Genomic DNA, 23,225 nt, shown 5'->3' with positions numbered 1-23,225 from the left:
TTCCCGTTATATGAACTTCGTAATCTTATCTGTCTAAACGTAATAATTCGATAAGTCTCAGAATAATGGATCGCTGACGCCATCGTTGACCCAATTTTAAACATGTTTGTAAATCTCGATTGAAATATACTTTTATCACTCCAAAACGGAAAGTAGAAACATCCATGATCACCTGAAGGATAACTGCTCGTCGCGATTAAATTCTACTCTAGTTTTTTATCCACATAGGTATACGGAATGCGAAACGTTGCAATGTGTTGCTACTATCTAAAATTGCAACTGTCATCGCTCGATTCACTGCACAAATCCCAAGCATCGCCAATTGAATTTATTCAGTTCAACTTTCAGCCAATCGTACACTTTAATAGTACAACAATAGCATTAACAGCACGAACCTCGATATTCGTTGCAAAAGAAGTTTCTCAAAAGTAATGAAAATCGAATGTTTCCGTTAAGCAAATTGCGATTTTTCAAATCATAATATTAATATCATCTTAAAATCCATTCATCTCTGAAAACAGAATCAAAATATGTCTTTGTCAAATCCAATACCAAGAGCATTACACGATCGATTATTACACGTAAAAATTGAGTAAGCGTTAAAATTTACGTACAGAGTTCCGAGCCTGTCATAATTTTCTTACATTTGTAAAAATATGTTTACGCACACGGTACCAGGAACACCTGCGATTTATTCAGTAACCTGATCACTGTAATGACAATAAAAATGACAATGCCGAGAATCTGCACCTGCTAGTTCATTATCTAGAAAATTACAATGAACTAGGAACGAAGAGGCAGATAGAAGTCCGTACTAGTGGCTGTTTGAAAACTCATCATTACTGTCTAAATTACAAACAAGTTTTTGCAAGAAGAATTCAGACGGCGCGGCGTGACTTGCGTTTGCATGATATTCAATTTTCTCTGATGATACACCCTCGCAACGGCATCAAAGTATCTCGTGTAAGTGCATAGCATCGTAATCTATCGTTTCTTTCACAGCCAACCGAACTATCATCACCCACGGACACCGATTTTCATGAGACAACAACATGACACAAGCTCACCATTTCGTTGTAAAGAGTCTCTTAAGAACACGCTCGTCTTTGGCCAATCGTCATTCGTTCTAGTTGAAACGTGTTATTCGCTCTCCCTCAGTCGTAAGACTGATGTACTGTTTGAAACATTTTCTAGCGGCACATTATCAGATCCCATCAATTATAATAGTAAAAAATCGAAGTTGAAGGCAGATTTTCACTCGCAAATACAAAAATGGTGAGTACGTTGGCTAGAGTCGTCCGAAAGTACGCAAATTGTCCGATGTCTAGATACTTTTTTCGACACTTTTAGTATTTCGATATCGGACAAGTTCACCAAATTCCCTAACATTGAACTGGTTAATTCAATTAACAATAAGATAAATTGACTGTGCTTTTACGTGTGGATCTTGATCCGCATCGGTGACGTGGTTAAAATTAGGACCACTTTATATTTGATCAAATAGCAGACTCGATTGAGGCTCGCTTTTTGCATTATCGCCATCGATATATCCTGCGATTTGAAATCATCTGCCAGGTAAAATATTCGTCACTTTGAGCACACGGACGTTTTACATCAGTTTATAGGTATCGAGAACTAATCGTTTGGCGCAGAAACACGTAAGGGTTTTTGTTGGAGATTTTTTTTGACACACTATTATCTAGAAAACAGTACCGGCTACATGCGTAAGCTGGTGAAAAAAATTATGAAATTATTTTCAGAATGATTCGAGGATCACAATTGAGAACAACATACTCAAGGGTAAAGTTGTTCCCTTTCCTCCGTTCGAATACACCAGCTTTGGAGAACTTGTACTAGCAAGACTGAAAAACAATCCGGAATTGGTAGGACAGGTGAGTGTGCGAGAGGACGCTGAATGACTGATTTTCAGATATCTTCTAACCAGATCTGTAGTAATATTGCACCGATGATGGAAGTATCGATAACTGAAGCAAGCTTTCCTTCACGAAAAAATATTTTATTCCGAAACATATCTGTTATAAAATGTTGGAAAACGATATTTTAGATTGATGTTACTACTGGTGAAAAATACACCTTCGACACGATGCGAGATGGAAGCGTAAGATGCGCCTTGTGGATGAGGAAACAGGGCTTACTTCCGGGAGACGTTGTCACAATGTGCTCTCACAATCAGCTAGACCTCGCGCTGCCGTGTTTCGCAACCCTGTATCTTGGAGCCGTAATCAACCCCTTGGACGTTGGGATGAACAAAAGTAAATTGTTTTTCGATGACAAAGTTCGTAAACTCAAATATACCAGACTCATTGGAATAATAACAGCAGCCATGGAAGTATTACTAATTATTTCAATTGACTAATCGTACATTTCCCAACTAATTTAGGTGATAATTCTAAACAAATGCTTGACACACCGTTAAGTTTTATCGTGACTAAACTCATACACATACGTGTGCATTGTTGTGACATGAGATGGACAAACTTAATCAGTACTCGAATATACAGTGGGATATGATACACAAAATGAACAAAATTAAGGCCGCAAACAAACACGGGTTATTAATATTATATTAAGCCTCCCACGTTAAAAATGCTGAAATTATTTTTCCAGGGGACTTTAGTCATATGTTGAAAATCACCTCCCCAAAGATGGCATTTGTCAACGAAGATATAGCAACTACCTTTGCCGAGGCGGTCAAAGAAACAGAGCTAGACGTGAAAATTGTTGTACTAGGCCGCGTTCCAGGCTTTCTTGCGTTTCAAGAAGTGATTGCTGAACAAACAGTCGAAGAGGTCCAGCACTACAGATGCACACCGATCAAAAGTTCTGACGAGACTGCAGTAATTATGTGCACCTCTGGGACCTCAGGTTTCCCAAAAGGTGTTGCATTGGCCCATGCACTTATCCTTAACCAATTGCATACGTCCTTCGCTGACGTATTTAACGATACAGCGCTGATTATCTCATGTCTAGCATGGATCAGCGGGGTATATTCCATGCTGATTGCTGTAGCCGCAAATTCAACCAGGCTTTTACCACCGCCCTTCGAAGAGTACACAGCATGTGCGATTATCGAAAAGTTTAAAGTAAGTTACAAATCCTATTCAATCCTAGGTGGAATAGCTTGACAACGGACGAGTACACAGTGATACGTTACCCTTTTTCCAGATAAAATCAGCTCTTTTGAGCCCCAGCATGCTCGTTAGATTGGTAAAGTCAGATGCGTTGAAAAAATATGACCTCTCTAGTCTCGAGACAGTCATGTGCGGTGGTTCTGTTCTACCCGCTAATACTCGGGAAGCCTTCAATAAGATGTTACCACATGCCTCGATCATCGTGGGTTATGGCATGACGGAAGTCGGAGGTGCCATTTCAATTCAGACGAAGAACTCGAAACCTGGATCATGTGGTTCCATCTTAGACAATTGCCAGCTAAAAGTCGTCGATCCAGATACCGGCCGACTACTGGGAGTCAATCAATTGGGTGAACTATTGCTCAAGAATGGGACCACGATGGCTCATTACTACAAGGATCCGCAAGCTACAGCGTGCACAATTGACGAGGAAGGTGAGTATATTTATAAATTTGATAGACAATATTTTGGATACTCATATGAAGATTAACTTCTGGCTTGGATTCTAAGGATGTTGCCTTTTGAATTTCCATTTAAGGATGGTTGCACTCGGGAGATCTTGGCTACTATGACGAGGACGAGGAAATCTTTATTGTAGACAGACTAAAAGAAATGATCAAATATCAGGGTTATCAAATATCTCCAGCTGATATCGAAGATGTGCTTTTGTCTCATCCTGGAGTCAAGGAAGCTGTGGTTGTAAGTGTACCGCATCCTGTAGACAACGAGCATCCCATTGCTTTCGTGGTTCGAAAGCAAGCTGCAATAACTGACAAACAGGTACTATGTTCTAAAAAAACTGCAACACAATTTTCATTAAGAGTGAACACTAGTCCATCTACTGTTCAGCGCAGTAATTCATCGAGATATGACTGAGATTCACTAAGGCTATATAGTTTCTATTTATGATAAGATCATGTTTAATATAAATGGTGTGAAAGTGGAAACGACGAATGTGAACATTCCTAAAAAATGAACCCTTGAGCGAAAAAGACTATAAAAGAATCAAAAGATTTTTCCAAACGAATTATTTTGAAACCATCATTTACTAGCTAAACCAATTCGCTGCTGTCTAAGGTCTTTACCCCGATTAAGAGTACACAAATATTCAGTGGTCTCTTTGTCTAACCTCATAAATTCGATTTTCAGGTTACGGAGGAGGAGTTAATTGACTTGGTCGCTACAGAAATGGCTGACAGTAAACGGCTACGTGGTGGTGTTAGATTTGTGGATCATTTACCAAAAACCCCATCAAACAAAGTTCAGCGCAGAGATGTCCGCAAATTAGCAAGAGCTGTGGGGGCAACATAGAAAGATCGCTTGCAATATTCATTATAATGTACAAGCACCCCGACGTCTGGATTGACAGCAGTAAAACTTCGCTTGGTTTATCCGAAGCGAACAGTAAAATATAGGAATCTTGAGAGTGCTTTCGACTGTGCAAGCTTTGTATGAGTGATAAATTTCGTAATAAAGCTGTGAAAAATCCAGTCTTGACACAAATAATATGAAAACATTTGTCAGTGAATAACAATATGAAATTTGACTGAAGTGGCCGATTTTTCGAATAAGAAGTTATTATATTAAGACCATGTTTATTACTACTTTATGAATGAATTCTATCCCAAATACATGTATTAATATCTAAGGAAAGAGTGAGGGACAAAGAAAAAAAGACGGTAACTCCGCTGAAAGTTTTCACTTTCGTTGCGCGTCCGGCGTCGCACGCCTCTTTTCAGTTAGATTTGAAAACTTAGCAACCTTGTAATATTGTATTATATGTATGATAGTAACTACTTCATATAGTACTTGTCATATTTTTCTTCAGACAGCGTATGATGCATACCGGTTTCCACATATTGCAATTGAAATAATTTAGTATCTCTGTCAAATTGGTTCTGTTTATTAAGTTGTTAAATCACTACACACTGACACCTGAACCCTTGTACAACCATTAGGGCATGTCTAATAAACTCAAATTTTGATCAATGAATTTGTAATTTTTCTTCCCAGCCTTTTAGCGAAACCGTCACATGTATTTCGGCCATAACTTTACATTCATTGATGACAACGCATTCGGTCTGTGCTTAATCGATTTGTTTCGCATGATTACGTCAAAACAGTGCCAGGAAGAATTTATTCCGGCACTTTTCAAAATCGCGAAAATTTTCGCCAAAAACGCAAAGGGGTTAGCCTTACTTTTTTTTGGGCGAAAAACTTTTGGTCTCGGATTCGATTTAAATGACCCTTATCTGACCAATTGGACCCTCAGGAACTCAAAAATCGCAGCGAAAAGAGCGTAGGACCAACAGGAGAGAAATGGCGAGCGAAAAAGCACCTGCTGAAAAATGTCGAAAACACTGGTTTTCGTTTTCTGGCTGTAACTTTTGATGCGTTGATCGCAGCGTATTCGAACTGCGCCCAATCGATTTCTCTCGCAAAACTACGTCGAAATAGTGCCGGAAAGAATTTATTCGGGCACTTTTCAAAATCGCCAAAATTTTTGCCAAAAACACAAAGGGGTTAGCCTTACTTTTTTTTTGGGCAAAAAACTTTTGGTCTCGGATTCGATTTAAATGACCCTTATCTGACCAATTGGACCCTCAGGAACTCAGAAATCGCAGCAAAAAGAGCCTAGGACCAACAGGAGAGAAATGGCGAGCGAAAAAGCACCTGCTGAGAAATGTCAAAAACACTGGTTTTCGTTTTCTGGCTGTAACTTTTGATGCGTTGATCGCAGCGTATTGGGACTGCGCCCAATCGATTTCTCTCGCAAAACTACGTCGAAATAGTGCCGGAAAGAATTGATTCCAGCACTTTTCAAAATCGCGAAAATTTTCGCCAAAAACGCAAAGGGGTTAGCCTTACTTTTTTTTTGGGCAAAAAACTTTTGGTCCCGGATTCGATTTAAATGACCCTTATCTGACCAATTGGACCCTCAGGAACTCAGAAATCGCAGCGAAAAGAGCGTAGGCCCAACAGGAGAGAAATGGCGACCGAAAAAGCACCTGCTGAAAAATGTCGAGAACACTGGTTTTCGTTTTCTGGCTGTAACTTTTGATGCGTTGATCGCAGCGTATTCGAACTGCGCCCAATCGATTTCTCTCGCAAAATTACGTCGATATAGTGCGCCAAAGAATTGATTCCAGCACTTTTCAAAATCACGAAAATTTTCGCCAAAAACGCAAAGGGCCTTAGCCTTACTTTTTTTTTGGGCAAAAAACTTTTGGTCCCGGATTCGATTTAAATGACCCTTATCTGACCAATTGGACCCTCAGGAACTCAGAAATCGCAGCGAAAAGAGCGTAGGCCCAACAGGAGAGAAATGGCGACCGAAAAAGCACCTGCTGAAAAATGTCGAAAACACTGGTTTTCGTTTTCTGGCTGTAACTTTTGATGCGTTGATCGCAACGTATTGGGACTGCGCCCAATCGATTTCTCTCGCAAAATTACGTCGATATAGTGCGCCAAAGAATTGATTCCAGCACTTTTCAAAATCGCGAAAATTTTCGCCAAAAACGCAAAGGGGTTAGCCTTACTTTTTTTTTGGGCAAAAAACTTTTGGTCCCGGATTCGATTTAAATGACCCTTATCTGACCAATTGGACCCTCAGGAACTCAGAAATCGCAGCGAAAAGAGCGTAGGCCCAACAGGAGAGAAATGGCGACCGAAAAAGCACCTGCTGAAAAATGTCGAAAACACTGGTTTTCGTTTTCTGGCTGTAACTTTTGATGCGTTGATCGCAGCGTATTCGAACTACGCCCAATCGATTTCTCTCGCAAAACTACGTCGAAATAGTGCCGGAAAGAATTTATTCGGGCACTTTTCAAAATCGCCAAAATTTTCGCCAAAAACACAAAGGGGTTAGCCTTACTTTTTTTTTGGGCAAAAAACTTTTGGTCTCAGATTCGATTTAAATGACCCTTATCTGACCAATTGGACCCTAAGAAACTCAGAAATCGCAGCAAAAAGAGCCTAGGACCAACAGGAGAGAAATGGCGAGCGAAAAAGCACCTGCTGAAAAATGTCGAAAACACTGGTTTTCGTTTTCTGGCTGTAACTTTTGATGCGTTGATCGCAACGTATTGGGACTGCGCCCAATCGATTTCTCTCGCAAAATTACGTCGATATAGTGCGCCAAAGAATTGATTCCAGCACTTTTCAAAATCGCGAAAATTTTCGCCAAAAACGCAAAGGGGTTAGCCTTACTTTTTTTTTGGGCAAAAAACTTTTGGTCCCGGATTCGATTTAAACGACCCTTATCTGACCAATTGGACCCTCAGGAACTCAGAAATCGCAGCGAAAAGAGCGTAGGCCCAACAGGAGAGAAATGGCGACCGAAAAAGCACCTGCTGAAAAATGTCGAAAACACTGGTTTTCGTTTTCTGGCTGTAACTTTTGATGCGTTGATCGCAGCGTATTCGAACTACGCCCAATCGATTTCTCTCGCAAAACTACGTCGAAATAGTGCCGGAAAGAATTTATTCGGGCACTTTTCAAAATCGCGAAAATTTTCGCCAAAAACACAAAGGGGTTAGCCTTACTTTTTTTTTGGGCAAAAAACTTTTGGTCTCAGATTCGATTTAAATGACCCTTATCTGACCAATTGGACCCTAAGAAACTCAGAAATCGCAGCAAAAAGAGCCTAGGACCAACAGGAGAGAAATGGCGAGCGAAAAAGCACCTGCTGAAAAATGTCGAAAACACTGGTTTTCGTTTTCTGGCTGTAACTTTTGATGCGTTGATCGCAGCGTATTGGGACTGCGCCCAATCGATTTCTCTCGCAAAATTACGTCGATATAGTGCGCCAAAGAATTGATTCTAGCACTTTTCAAAATCGCGAAAATTTTCGCCAAAAACGCAAAGGGGTTAGCCTTACTTTTTTTTTGGGCAAAAAACTTTTGGTCCCGGATTCGATTTAAATGACCCTTATCTGACCAATTGGACCCTCAGGAACTCAGAAATCGCAGCGAAAAGAGCGTAGGCCCAACAGGAGAGAAATGGCGACCGAAAAAGCACCTGCTGAAAAATGTCGAAAACACTGGTTTTCGTTTTCTGGCTGTAACTTTTGATGCGTTGATCGCAGCGTATCGGGACTGCGCCCAATCGATTTCTCTCGCAAAACTACGTCGAAATAGTGCCGGAAAGAATTTATTCTCGCACTTTTCAAAATCGCGAAAATTTTCGCCAAAAATGCAAAGGGGTTAGCCTTGCTTTTTTTTCATTTTTCGGCCGAAAATCTTTTGCTCCCAGATTCGTTTCCAAACACCCTTTTCTGACAGATTGGACCCCCAGGAACTCAGGAAACGCAGCGAAAAAAAGCGTGGGATCAACAGGGAAGAAGTTACGAAGCAAAGTGTTTTGATGGTTTTGATGTTCTTTATTAATATCCTTTCCATATCCATATTGGAAAACAACAATATACAAATTTATATATGTACAGAGTCTTAAATCCAAGAAAATTAGCCTAGTTCTATAATTAGTGTAAAGAGTAACAGTGAAATACGAGGTATATACGTATTTTAATTGTAACTTTTGATGAGTCCAACGAAATGACTTGGGTCTTGGTCTATCCGGATCAATTTTCTCCGTAATATTATGCTGACATGATGCCTGCGAGCTCAAATCCAGCACCAAACGAAAATTGTAGTTAAATTTGAGTAATAATTTTACTTATTACAAAATTATATCATCGGGCGTGAGACGCTCAAAATAGTATTACGCTTAATTTTGTCACGTTTAATGGATTTATGTATACAGTCCTTTCAATACCAGCACCAATACCAATAATACCAGCAACAAATCCAGTACTGACTGGACTTTCGAACATTCACTCAAACAGAAGCTATCAAACCAAGTACCTCTTTCCCAAATACTTGTTCACAGTTTTTTCCTCTATAAACTTTCGTATTTGATTACGATTTATCACTTGCGACATGGTACTGATGATGCACACTTTCGTTCCAAAATGTGAATGTGTGTGGTTGTTTGTACGACGAATTACACAACAAAAGATTGTGCTTTGTTGAAGACGCAGTGAGTACACAAGCCAATGAAGCTTCTTTATCAGTAGCAGTAATACACGTAAAGCTACTACACGTGTAGATTCGGTGTATTTGAATTTTTTCCGGTCGCCGATCTCACGATGCAAATTGGATTCAAAATGTGACATTCTACTCATGATAAAATATCGTAAATGCAGCATGCCATCATTATATCAAATCAGTTAATACGGAAAATCGCCTTGTTGACAGCGATCATGTATCTTATCAGGTGGGTTGTCTTTTCATGTCACCGTGAATTGCGATGAACAGAATTATGGCATATCTTCATGAGTATACATGCCTCACTTTCGTCATGCATAACAGAAACCATCATCACGAACCAACACCGTCAACTCTGCAATCGACCTACTACCTTGTTATGTATCCAGGTAGAAAATAATGTGAATCTTGGGTTCATTCACTTCGTGATATACTAGACCTTTATTTTTGTGGATTAGTTCCACAATACATGGGTTACAACTTTTGCCCGAACGACGTGTCTCGCCATCCTTGGCGTAGGAGGTCGGCGGGCATCTTACGAACTAAGCTGACCAATTATACCTATATGTATAGTATGTATACCTCTAAACATAACATACCTCATTCCACAGAACATCTCAAGAACAGTTTCTTTGTTGTACCAGTGTTATTCTGTCCAATTCAAACCTCTTCTTGACTGCTTTCGCAGAGTTTTGAAACCGATTTCAAGTTTGTACTCATTTTATCACGTACGATATAACGAGTGGCGAAATTTATCAAGCTAATTCTTCATCCGGAACGCTAAAATGGTGAGTTAATTACACACATAGCATTCTTATATCATAGTCATATAAAATCTGACTACTCCATGCAGACTCGCAGTAATACTGCGTTGCTGATTCCGTACTCTACGAATTGTCGAATAACACAATTTATCTGTGGACTTCTTCAAAACCTAATAATTACAACTGTTTAAATGATACTACGTAGTTCCATGCTCTCTGCTTTCGTGAGTTCAAATCATTTTTTGATGATGAGTTGATTTCGTTTACTCTTAACAACCTGATCATATCACAGTATTTTATGCGGTACTAGCGGTGAAGTCAAAATATCTGGCTTACGTAAATCCCGAAACTGTGTTGCGCGGTCCATCGTTGATTGTCAACAATAGTGTTCACCACACTTCTCATTAACGCTGCTATGACTAAGCTTTTTATCAACGTACGTATTTCTTGCGTAAGACAGCTTCGGCCTTGTTGAGAAACGCCAATTCAGCCAAGTCAAAATCTCAAATGCCTACTGCACAGTTATCTGCACCCATGCATGTTACGTACATTGAATGCTGTGCAGTAATGCGTGACATTACTGTACAATCTCGCCGAAAACCACAGAGAACGTGCGAACTCCTCAAGACTAGAATTACCAGACTACAAAAATGGACTTAAGATGTTACGAATTCATTTCCAGGACAATTCAGGCCTTACAATCGTAAGCAATATACTCAAAGGTAACGAGATTCCTTGTACCGATTTCGACTACGGTAGTATCGGAGAAATGATTCTAGACAAACTGAAAAGCAATCCAAATTTCGTGGGACAAGTAAGTATTCGTGCGAACTTGGTAAGCGGTTGCTGTACATTCATCTGATACACCTTATGACATTGAACTGAAAACAATATACATAAATGGTTAAAGCCAGCCATTTTCTATCGAGATACATAATGTTTTTTCACTTTGTTATCATGACAAATGATATTACAGATTGATGGTGCCACTGGCGAAGAATATACCTTCGAAAAAATGCAAGACAGAAGTGTGAGGTGTGCCTTGTGGCTGAAGAAACAGGGTTTGCTCCCGAAATTCTCGAAAGACGCGAAGTAAGTTATAAAAATTATCGATTCGTACGTAAACAAAATAATCGTAGAATTCACTGCTGAACGTATGTCTGCTATTTTTTTTTTTTTTTTTAGGCACAAACAGTTTTTGTAGCCCCAAATATCGTCAACAGATTATTGAAATCCGACGCTTTGAGCAAGTACGATCTCTCCTGTATCAAGTCTGTAATTTGTGGTGGAGCCAAACTGTCAGTTGCGTCTCGTGATGCATTTGCTAAAAAGTTACCAGGCGCTTCCATCCTAGCTGGCTATGGCATGACAGAACTAGGAGCTGGCACATCAGTACAATCAAACAGCTCAAAACCCGGATCGCGTGGCCGCCTCTTAATCAATTGCCAGCTGAGGGTAGTGGATACAGATACGGGTAGAGTATTGGGAACTAATCAGGTGGGTGAACTATTGTAGAAGAATGACACCACGATGAACTGTTACTATAACGATCCAGATGCTACAGCCGCAACCATCGACGAGGAAGGTAACTTGAGTAATATATTTCCTAGCAAATGTATTCGAAGTTCCAGTTCAACCCTTGACTTTTAAGTTACAAAATCTCAAATTTTAATACTTTTTCTAAGGATGGATGCAATCGGGAGATCTTGGTTACTACGACGAGGACGGAGAGATCTTCGTGGTAGATAGGCTGAAAGAACTGATTAAATACAGGGGTTATCACATATATCCGGTTGAAGTCGAGAGTGTGCTCTTGTCTCATCCTGGTGTCAAAGAGGTGGCAGTCGTGGGCTTGCCTCATCCTGTGGATGACGAGCATCCTATTGCTTTTGTAGTTAGAACGGTGTCTTCTCTCACCGAAGAAGAGGTAATTTGTTCCGACAAGTAGAAGTCGGTTACTTAGCGACACTATGAACTGGTCGAGATCAACGTGAAAATTTCTGAATTACAATATCGACAAGTCCAACGTAAAATTATCGTGAAGTTATTTGAGTGTGAGAATAATGAAAGTCCGAATATTATGGACGCTTAATTTCTGGAATTCTTTAGGTTACAGAACAGGAATTGATTGACTTGGTGGCGACCGAAATGGCTGACAGTAAACGACTGCGGGGTGGAGTCAAATTCCTGGATAACCTACCGAAAACACCGTCAAATAATATTCGACGCGGATATGTACGCGACCTAGGGAGATCTATGGCAACAACGTGACGATCAGCCAGAAATTTTCTCATCTCCAAGAGCAATTAGTTAAGGAATAAATTTAAGGGATAGGTACGTTTTAACTGTCAAACACTCTTATACCATTTCATCCGATACATCGCTCGGAAAGTATTTGAAGTGAAAATAATTAGATTGATGCATTTGTATTCGTGATATGAATAAAATCAATGTTATATAATGAATTTTACCTTGAAGGAATCCTCTCAATCACAACAGCTAATCCACATTTGAAGCTAAAGATCAAAAAACAGCTGCGTAGTGTTGCTATATAATCTCTAACACGTGCACCAGAAGCCTATACGAAAGAAATATCAATTTTTTCTGTATATTATCATGTTTGTCAGGGCATTTTCACGCGTTACATACGTGAAAAGAAACAAATACGTACGAAGTGATCAAATATGATATACAACTAAAATACTATCAAGGAAAACAGCCCAGCGGAATAAACGGCATTCGATAAAGCTATTCCTTTTTTTCCAAGATAGAAAACAATTTCACACATACGAAATATACATACTTTAGAAATTTCAGCCAATTTTTCAGCATAACTGTGCTGTGTCGAAGATGACCGTGCTAGTTTCTAACGTGTAAATAGTTATCATGTACAAAACTACAGAGAAACGCGAACAAAAATATCGATAACAATCTATTCTATATTGCGTAACGAAAGTGGCGATCCGGTAATCTGTAATTGCAGTTTGAATGAATCAATTTTCTTTAATGATAGATAGATAGATAAATTCATTAGCCTTGGGACTAGTCCAGTTTGGCGATATCCAGTAAATTAATTCAATATGTAATTAAACCTGTAATCTATGCATGTGTATAGACTGAATGTTATACAGGGTGTAACGAAATTTCCGATTGTAGGAAAAAGTATTGAGTTCGTCGCCGTAAGCAGGACCGGTTCAGCGCAAAAGAAAAAAATATGAATGGTCGATTTTTTTAAGAAACCATACAATTGGGTGCAAATCAGGCGTTAGCTCGTTGCTGAGCAAGTCCAGTCGCGAAATGACTTTTCGTCTGCATCCGTGTCCTTGGCTTGGATCCGAGGCATTGTTAAGGTGATTATTCAGTGACTCCGGAGTTAGTAATATATCCTTTTGGAGAAGTGTATAATTTTATCTACTTTGGTAGATTTGAGCGGATCCGCGGTAATCCGTTGGATCTGGCGATTGTGCTTGTTCGGTGAAAATATCTAAAGCTCACTCCCAATTGATTACCGGTCATATGCTTTTTGGAGAAAACGGAGCGTCCAAATAATTTTTTCTTCCCCGTTTCCTCGGCTGCACTTATCGAGATGACCTCAATGCTGTGTCCCGCAATTGGCAATTTCGTTACACCCCGTATAGGTGGCAAAAGAAAAATCTCGTTACTGATAAGATATTATATAAAGTGGTTGCCATGACCAATTTTTGAATTGGGTACAGAAAATACGACACATGACGACTTTCCATCAGTTGGTAGTAACGAACCCAGCGTTACTAGACTATGAATAAACGAATAATCTTATAGGGAAAAATAGATAATGGTTGTATAGTGATTTTGATGTTTCGCAGGTGGCATTGACACGCCTTGCCACATTGCTTACGAAGCCGGGCTTAGGTGAATCAGATTTAATAATCCTGAGCTGTTCAGAATGATATATATAGTCTGAAACTCTGTCTAAATCATCGAACGAATGAACGGGATGTACTTGTGTGAGCAGAGAGATCAAATCCGTCTTGTACTCTATCAGTCAAAGAAATAATTACAACCGATCGACATCGATTTCAACGAATCAACGACGCTGCACCGGTTTAACACTTCATTGTAGAGAATCACTTAAGAACACGCTCTTCTTTGAACAATCGTCATTCTGTCGAGTTGTAACGTGCTGTTGATTACTCTTACCGAGTTCCAAGACAGATATTAAACGAGTGAAAAAAAAATTTCTCAAGTCACATAAATAGCACGGTGGCACAAAATCTAAGTTCGATAGTATAATTTTACCGACAAACAGCGAAAATGGTAAGTGAATTGCTCACACTCCACATACGTAGAAAGCTTGATAGGTGACTGGCTTCCATTTTTCTGGACTGTGATTTTATTTTTTTATTCGTTCAACTGAGCTGAATTTACTGAATTTTTATGCGCACTTTGATGCTCAGTTCACCTTGATTTAAACCTCTACGTAGTTGGCAGCAACAGTACGCAACGGTCTCTGACTTTTATATCGATTCTGGTGTCAGGGATCCTAAAATTTTCTACAAAGGCATCGTTCAATGCTTTCTTGTAGAAAACTTTACGGGCTATGTATAGAATACGTCAAAAGTTCCACTAATTGGCTCAAGTTATTTCCGCTTTTCGGAAAATCATGAAAAATGTAATACCTGATGTTATTTTCAGAATGATTCGAGATTCACACTTGAGGACAATGTACTCAAGGGAAAGGTTGTTCCTTATCCTCCGTTCGAGTTCAACAGTTTGGGGGAACTCATACTAGCCAGTCTGAAAAATAATCCAAAATTAGTAGGGCAGGTAAATATGCGATTACTCGAAATTACCCATTTTTAACTTCGAGCCACACGTGTCGTAATATTGCTCCATATTATGGAAGTATGAATAATCGAAGCGGGCCTGCTTCACAAAAGCTCGTTGTGGTCAGAAATATATTTGTTGTAATATGCTGGAGAACAATGTTTCAGATCGATGGTAAGACTGGCGAAGAATACACCTTCGACCAGATGCGGGACAGGAGCGTGAGATGTGCTCTGTGGATGAAGGCTCACGGTTTGCTCCCAGGAGACGTTGTTGTAGTTTGCGACAACCAACATCTGGACGTCGCGATGCCGTGTTACGCAGCCCTCTACGTTGGAGCCATTTTCAATCCCTTATACGTCGGGATGAGCAAACGTAAATTTCTTCACAATCGCGTAACTCACAATACCGTGTAGAAGTCTCGTAAAACATATAACGGTAGTGACGAAAGTATATATTACTTATTGTAATTGGTAAAATTATACATTGTACCACTGAGTTTCTTACGTGCCAATTGTGATTAAATACTTGACGCAACGTTAAGTTCTGTCCCGACCAAACACATAGCCATACGCTTAGACTGTTACGACGTAAGAGCGACAAACTCGATCAATATTCATAAATCACTGGAGCATAACGAACAGAATGAACATAATTTAGGCCACAGATGAATAAAGTCTGTATATACACCAAGCGCGAAAAACAGTTGTAATCAACCGTTCAACATTAAAGATGCTGAAATAATTTTTCCAGGGGACTTTTGTCATATGATGAAAACAACTGCACCAAAAATGGCATTCGTCAACGAAGAATTAGCTACCACCTTTGCCGCGGCGGCCGAAGAAATTAATCTTGACCTGAAGATCATAGTTTTTGGTCGCGTTTCCGGGTTTTTTGAGTTTGAAAGAATAATCAACGAGCAAGAAAACGAAAAGGTCCAAAACTACGAATGCACACCGGTGAAAAGTTCTGGTGATACTGCGGTAATCCTGTGTACTTCTGGAACCTCAGGCTTGCCGAAAGGTGTTGCACTGTCACACCTAGTTTTGATGAAGGTGCAAAACCGACCGGCACTTTCTGTACTGCAAGCCGACAGAGCTTTAATCGTCACACCTCAAGCATGGGTCACTGGAACTTTCACCATGCTTTTTACTGTTTGCGCAAAGGCAACTAGACTAATACCGCCGCCCTTCGACGAGAATACAGCTTGCGCGCTCATCGAAAAGCTCAAAGTAAATAGTTGTCAAACTATTTGTTATCGAGGACGCGGATGCGCATAGAATAACATGTTTCTTTTTATTCCAGATACATTCAGCCTTCTTACCCGTCAATGTAATGAACAGATTGGTAAAATCGGACGCCGTGAAAAAATACGATCTGTCCAGCCTGAAAGATGTTACAAGCAGTGGAGCCATTCTATCAGTTGCTGCTCGGGAGGCCTTTATCAAGGCTGTACCCAGCGCCACGATCACCGTTGGTTACGGTATGACGGAAGTCGGTGGTGTGATCATACGCCAGTCGCCTGGATCGAAATTTGGATCATCCGGTCATGTGCTAGAGGATAGCCAGCTGAAAGTGGTCGACCCAGCCACCGGGAAAGTACAGGGAGCCAATAAAGAAGGTGAACTATGGTTGAAGAGTTGCACTATGATGAACGGCTACTACAACAATCCAGAAGCTACTGCTAAAGCGATCGACGAGGAAGGTCAGTATACAACTAGACATCCATAGAATAGTCAGGATACCGATTAACTCAAACCTATCACTGACGTTTGAAAAATGTCACCTTTTAATTCATTACGTAAGGATGGATGCACTCGGGAGATCTTGGCTACTATGACGAGGACGGTGAGATTTTTGTGGTGGACAGATTGAAGGATCTGATCAAGTATCGAGGTTACCACATATCTCCAGCTGATATCGAGGATGTGCTTTTGCCTCATCCTGGTGTCAAGGAGGTTGCTGTCGTGGGCTTGCCTCATCCTCTGGACGATGAGCACCCTGTTGCTTTTGTAGTCAGAGCAGAGTCTTCTGCGACCGACCAAAAGGTATTTTTTTTTCTTCATCACAATCATCGGCTGCTAGACGCTGAGGTTACCTATGCCTTAGTAAAACCTCGATGCAATCTCTAACGTAACACTCAAACGTTTTGATTTTCCATTTGAAAGTCATCGATGAGAGTGAAAGACCGTTACATCCTCTCTGGGTCTCACAGTTTTCATTTACTAAAATCGGATTTCAGAAAAATCATTCAAACTTAGTGGTTGAGGTAATATTTGAACAGAGCTTGAGCTCCCTTCACACGATATCTTTGCGATCTTTCAGGTTACCGAACAGCAATTGATTGACTTAGTGGCCACGGAAATGGGTGACTTTAGTCAGCTGCGCGGCGGAGTCAAGTTCGTCGATTGTCTCCCGAGAACAGAGTCCTACAAAACTCTGCGCAGATATCTACGTGATTTGGCAACATCTGTGGCAGCTTCGTAAAATGATAGAAAAAGAAGTTTTATTTATCTACGGGATACTGATTATTCGAAATAAAATATGTAACATCCTAAGGCGTCAAAGTAAATCAAAGATGAAATCTTCACGCGTACTGACGTTTGTACGAATGGTGGAAATGAAATAAACATCAGCAATACCTTGGTCTAGATCGTCAAGTAAAATAATGGTACTGCCATCGATAAGTATCCAACACTGGGTTTATTTGATTCTACATCGTCAGTATCCCCATCTAACTAAGAACTTGCACTTAGACTTTCTATTTGTATTTTAATGTATTACTATCACAGATATATTGATACAAAGATATTTAACATCGCCACAAAAAAGCAAATTAATAAACAGTATTAAACCGTCATTCGCTGTTTGTGCATTAGGTTGCGTTTTCACGAATTGAGTCTAACGATGAGATAAAATTGAAGTACTACGAGTAAATACGGACGTATTACAGGCGAAAATCCTATTTCATACTCGGAAGATCTTGGATACTATGACCAGAATGGAGAGATTTTTTTGTGACATCGAAAGCATGCCTTGTGTATTCGACAAGAAGTTGAATATTCCATCGTTAAATTTAGGCATTTCATCTATGTTGTCAGGATAGAATAAAGCACAACCTCCTCAACAGTTTTCTCATTCAATGCAGACTTTGAAATCCTACAGGAAAGTATCAACAATTTCAAAGTGCACAAACTGTGAACTGTGGTTTTTAATACTGCAGGTTTAGTAATGCGATCTTTCCGGTCATCGAAAAGAAATTGATCGACTTGCTGGAGGAGAAAATGTCTAACTACCGACGCTTACGTGACGGCGACGAGTTTGTCATATAATATTAACAAAAATCACCGTCTAACAAAATTCAACGCCAACGAAATAATCGTGAAAATACAGCAGGAAAGCGTTGTTTCGAAGTGTCTATCGACTAATTATCATGACGGATAAGTAAATCTTGTCAAACACCTTGGATACTTCCGTTAATTCAGGTGATAATCGTTTTGATATCACGATGCGATGATTGCCGGGTCTAAAAAAGTAATATGCACTTTGTACAAGGTTACGTCAAGTCATCTTTACTGTACTCAAAATGAAATTGAAGGATAAGCTTTCCTAGCTTCGACGACTTGTGTGCCGAATTGTGTATAAAATACGTTAACTTTGCTCATCTTTCTGAAATAAACATAAGTTCATTCAATTTAGACGGCTATGAAAAAGTCTAACTACCAATCTAATAAATCTACTTTATTAGACATTAAAGATGATGAGAAAACGTTTTGAATGAAAATGAAAAACCGAGACCAAAAAGTTAATCTAATTGCAAGCCAAAAGCACTTGGTACTCATGTTTTGGTTGCGAATTTTGCAAATTTTATCATTGCATAACGAAAGCGATATCCGCGAGATCTAAACGTCCTTAATTGAACGGTAACTGTGATATCAGCTCTGGGCTTGTTTCAATTTGTGACTCGCGTCAATTTACCTCAAAGCTTATACAACCAGGTAGGGTAGACGTGTACTTATAACACGTTTTTCACGATTCGGAGCAGCACGCAATTCAGAGCAATGGCATCGTGCCAGCCTCGGTGTTTATAACGTTTCAAAGCATAAAACGCGGTTCTGTTTTCAGTTGTAACCCGAATCCGTGATCCGTAATTGTTTCCATACGAAAATACATCGTACGTGGGCAATCACGAATTTCGAAGTCAACAGGATGATTCGACATTGGTTTGAATGTCAGGATTTTAAATTTTCAGTCAAGAAACTCGACTACGTTGGTTACAAAGTGCCAACACAAATCGATGTTGTTATCACATTGGGTCTGACGTTGATGAATTTCAATTAACTTGTACTTGAAAATCTATTTTCACAAGACGTTATCTACGATCGATCCGTTCCAACTCAGAATGATAGATGCGAGTATCGTATACAATTTCTGTACTATTGCCTTGATGTTATTGATTAATTTTCCACCGCGCACCTAAAGTGATCTTTCATCATTCGGCGCAATATGAAAAATCCTCTAGTTATTCACGCTGGGCAATTGTACTCGCAGTGTAAACACGTGTAAGATGCTGTTCCCAGTTCAATATACATATATAATGTATGTATGTATACCTATATATATAATATATATATATATTGGGAAAAACTTGACGATTGGTAGCACAGTGACACGTATTGGCACATTTCCAGCCCTGATTGTGAGACGTGACTAGACATAGGCTAGAAGGCACAGGAATTGGCGCTACTACACTAAACATCACCATATGAGTTTTCAAAGTTCCACCAATATAATTTAACCATGAGTTAAAATACTTGTTATCTAGGAAAAATAATTCTCGCCTCCTTCTTTTGCTAATCTTGGAAAATTTTTGTTCACTTATCCAGTTGAATTTCAGCGTTCAATCGCAATGAATAAATGAAAGAAATACGAAAATATCTGGGCATGATTCATTGATGGCAAAGTGAGTATTAAGCGCAACATTTTTACGAAGGTATCAAAATAACGCTGCGACTTTTCTTCGGCGTGTAACTTCGTCACTTCATAGTCATTACCAACCGAACAAATGTGTTATTGCACAGATATTTATACAATGTGAGGAGAAAAAGTTTCAATATTTTATACCCCAAGACTGCAAGGCTGCAGTGTTGATTTCTGTTTTCCATCTCAAGCTCGTATCCAAAATTTATCGTTATATTCCGCACTAAGGTATGTATAAATAAATTGTTTTTCTTGAATATGAATTTTCTTGTAGTCGGCTCAGAAATTTACAGAATGGTTAGCAAACTGACCGGAACGCGACACGTTGCACCGCTTCCAAGTCTCTTGGAAAGTCAAAGGACTTGGGCAACGAGTGTTGAGTGACAATGAATGGTGACAAACGAGTCACTGCGAGTGAGTACAACGAGAATTCAGAAATTGTTTTGTAAAATTTGATTCGCGTTTTCTTACTAAGGAGTCATGCTTTTGGTCTTTCAAAGACACGAAAATGAGAGCGAAAACTTAACGTGAAACAAAAACTCGCACAATATATGAGTACTGAAATGAGATTTAAAAAATCTCGGCTGCCGAGGAATCTAATAATATAAAACGCAAGTATGACCGTAGTGACAATGGTTTGGAAAGCTGTAATCGCACAAGTCTCAACTCACTTGGGAGCTTTGATTTAATGATACGGCTATTTGTAAGAAATGTGTAACGATAAATTCGAAGAGTATTGCGTACAGGTAACCGTACGCAGTTATCATCGTTGATCGTTTGGTAAAACCGAATGGAAGAGCTGAAATTTGGATAGAATCCAACCCGTTACTCCAAGTCCTGAAATGCATGAACGACATTTAAGTGGTGACGTTAAAGGCTCGGGCGGTTTCTCATCTCATGCGCAAGACCGTCAATCGTTTTATTAGTTTATTCGTAGGCAGTGGTAAAGCTTTCCATAGTACAGATATACCGAATATTACAAAACTAGCTTGCGAAGTCTCTTACAGAAAAAAGCATCGTGACGTCTGCAGTCTTGCAATCAGAGCCGTCGAATAACCGTCTAGACGCAATCAAAACTGAGCAAACGTTTGTTCCATCATATTTTATCAACAGCAATTTCAAGCTCGTTAAGACTTTCCTGTATTTTTCTAACAAGATCAGCGAAGCTTATAAATACACGTTCGTCGCAAAATTTATATATATATACGCCTCATTCAATGCACACGTCACGTTTTTTTATGCTCCTTCAAAAATTGGGGACGTATTTTAATCTTAGCGCACAGCGTCAACCTTATTTACGCAATTCGAATAACATATAGGTAGGAATGAGTATAAAATATGACAAACATGCACGTGTCGTACGTGAATTGGCTAACTCGGTAAATACTTAAGGATAATGATACTTACTCGACAAGTGAAAAGTTGCAATAGCATTCCATACGGTGCCAAAGTTCATTGGTACATTATCGGTGTACTGAATGTTATTTTTTAAGGCTGTTTTTTTTTAAGGTTTATAAAGTATTTTATTATAAAGACAAACCATTGAAATAAAATTTATCATAATTTTCACATAATATTTATTGACATTTAAACCAACTTTGTAAATTTTTTTGAGACGATATATTGAATATAACCTAATTTATACTGCCCGATAAGAACGTATGTAAAAAAAAGCGTAGACATGAAATCTCAAAAAGCATTGGACCGATCCTGCTCAAATTTTTACAGCATCTTTATTTTACGAAAAAAGAATATCATTTTCTTTTATTTAACTCGTAAAATAAAAACTACCAAAGCAATCATGATTATCCTAGTTCACACGATAGGTATAGGTATAATAAAGATACTGTAAAATTTTGAGTAAATCCGGTTTGGTTCGTTTTGAGATATCATGTCTACGCTTTTTTTTACATTCGTTCCCATCGGGCATTATAAACTAGGTTATATTCAATATTTCGTCTCCAAAAAATGTACAAAGTTTATTTAAATGTCAATAAGTATAATGTGAAAATTATGATAAATTTTATTTCATTGGTTTGTCTCAAAAAAATACTCGGAAAAACCTTTTAAAAAATCAGCCTTCACACTAGACAACCCTCTTAAGTCTGATTTTCTGACGACATTAGGATTGCGATTATTCGGCCAGTAGCTATTACAATGATCGTATATACAGCAAAAATGTCGCTTGGCAGTATTCAAACTTCACCTGAAAGTCATGATTTTCATTTAAACTCTTGCCCTGTGTGCGACGCCTCTTTTATGTTCTAAATTTGTAAAGCGAATGCCGACGTGTCGTAGATTGATTATTCGCGTATACAAGAACTCTGTGTGGCTATAAACACCGGGCTTTTTTCTAATTTTCTTTTTTTTTTATCTTTTTCTTTTTCGGTGTTGATAAAATATACTAACGGCGGGAAGATTTTTAACGTCTCATTTTCGTCTTCCATTTCCGTGAAGTAATCTGTTGGTTGAAAATTTTCTCCTCTATTTTCGTTCCAAATATTTAAATTTGCTGCTTGTTCCCTAACCGTTGTTCCCATTCCTCTTCCGAGGCGATAAATCGAAGCTTATACGCTTTGCTACAGCAGGCAAAACGACCCATAAGAAACTAAACAGATCATAGCTTCTACGTTTCCTCTACAACTACCCACGGAATAGAAATTACTTCTCGTATTGCCGTGCATATACATCCCGGAGTCAATTTTTATCACATAGTTGGACGCACGTCGGATAATCGATAAATCGATCGTGGGGTCAGCTGAACAAAAAATATCAATACTCCCCAGTTCCTAAATAAAAAAATTGTTTCCACGCTATTAATCGCACTATTAACGATGTATTCACGTCAGTTTTTATCCAAACACTTCAGCATACGCTTGCGTCTGGTAAAGTAAATATTTTACAAATTTAAGATAAGTTCCTTGTTGCGGATTTTCCTGACAGGACTGCAATTCGTTTCATCTCGAGTGAAACCAGAAGCTGATCCGCCGATACGTCCGCTAGAAATATAGAAGAAAAAAGAAAATCCCCTCTAGTTTTGCCGAGGTAATTTTTGTGAAGTTTCCGACAATCGACTCGAGAATCTGAAGGCTAACGAATTAAATGAAGACAATCCACTTTGGCCGTGTCTTACAATTCCAGACGAACAGATCATTACTAGTCGTTTGTTTTCTTTTTCTTGTCTTTTCTTTTTTTTTCTATTCCTTATCTCTCACTAAACGCAATCGAAGTCGATTAAACCGTGCCAAGACGCGAATCTGCAATCCATCGTATACCGTCGATCCTCCTAGTTGGTTTCGAATGGGTATAATAAATCGTAGGCAACGCGGGGCAAAGCCAGAAACTCAGGCCAACCGAGACGTTGGTCCCGGCCGGGGGCAAAGCGAGCTTTATCGGTACGGAGGTGGAGGTATAGCCGTAGTAAGGTGAAACGGTGGGGAAAGCCGAGTGATCGCCGTCCAGTCGTATTTCCCCCGGGT

The 23,225-nt window shown here is 39.3% G+C and overlaps 4 protein-coding genes across 5 annotated transcripts; all 4 read left to right on the top strand.

The window, feature by feature from the left end:
- Positions 1-1,109: 1,109 nt before the first annotated feature.
- LOC124298175 (4-coumarate--CoA ligase 1-like) lies at positions 1,110-5,145 on the top strand. 2 transcript variants are annotated; one of them, XM_046749850.1, is made up of 7 exons: positions 1,110-1,275; positions 1,761-1,892; positions 2,066-2,273; positions 2,629-3,104; positions 3,187-3,586; positions 3,691-3,932; positions 4,302-5,145. In XM_046749850.1, the coding sequence occupies exons 1-7, from the start codon at positions 1,273-1,275 to the stop codon at positions 4,461-4,463; spliced, it is 1,623 nt and encodes a 540-aa protein (XP_046605806.1). In that variant the 5' UTR covers positions 1,110-1,272; the 3' UTR covers positions 4,464-5,145. The 2 variants fall into 2 exon arrangements, with proteins under 2 accessions (XP_046605806.1, XP_046605807.1); XM_046749851.1 differs by lacking the exon at positions 1,761-1,892 and having other exon boundaries at positions 1,113-1,275.
- Positions 5,146-10,924: 5,779 nt separating this feature from the next.
- LOC124297815 (4-coumarate--CoA ligase-like 5) lies at positions 10,925-11,475 on the top strand. Its single transcript, XM_046749133.1, has 2 exons — positions 10,925-11,052; positions 11,184-11,475. Exons 1-2 carry the CDS (start codon positions 10,925-10,927, stop codon positions 11,473-11,475), a joined length of 420 nt encoding a protein of 139 aa, XP_046605089.1.
- Positions 10,955-12,362, top strand: LOC124298184 (luciferin 4-monooxygenase-like). The gene is made up of 4 exons (XM_046749861.1): positions 10,955-11,052; positions 11,146-11,545; positions 11,646-11,887; positions 12,070-12,362. The coding sequence occupies exons 2-4, from the start codon at positions 11,491-11,493 to the stop codon at positions 12,229-12,231; spliced, it is 459 nt and encodes a 152-aa protein (XP_046605817.1). The 5' UTR covers positions 10,955-11,052; positions 11,146-11,490; the 3' UTR covers positions 12,232-12,362.
- Positions 12,363-13,855: 1,493 nt separating this feature from the next.
- On the top strand, positions 13,856-17,695 carry LOC124297814 (4-coumarate--CoA ligase 1-like). Its single transcript, XM_046749132.1, has 7 exons — positions 13,856-14,256; positions 14,635-14,766; positions 14,934-15,141; positions 15,520-15,998; positions 16,072-16,471; positions 16,573-16,814; positions 17,092-17,695. The coding sequence occupies exons 1-7, from the start codon at positions 14,254-14,256 to the stop codon at positions 17,251-17,253; spliced, it is 1,626 nt and encodes a 541-aa protein (XP_046605088.1). The 5' UTR covers positions 13,856-14,253; the 3' UTR covers positions 17,254-17,695.
- The last annotated feature ends 5,530 nt before the right edge of the window (positions 17,696-23,225 follow it).

Source organism: Neodiprion virginianus, chromosome 2, assembly GCF_021901495.1.
Source record: "Neodiprion virginianus isolate iyNeoVirg1 chromosome 2, iyNeoVirg1.1, whole genome shotgun sequence".
In the NCBI taxonomy this organism is placed as follows: domain Eukaryota; kingdom Metazoa; phylum Arthropoda; class Insecta; order Hymenoptera; family Diprionidae; genus Neodiprion; species Neodiprion virginianus.
This window is presented reverse-complemented; position numbering and strand designations above follow the sequence as displayed.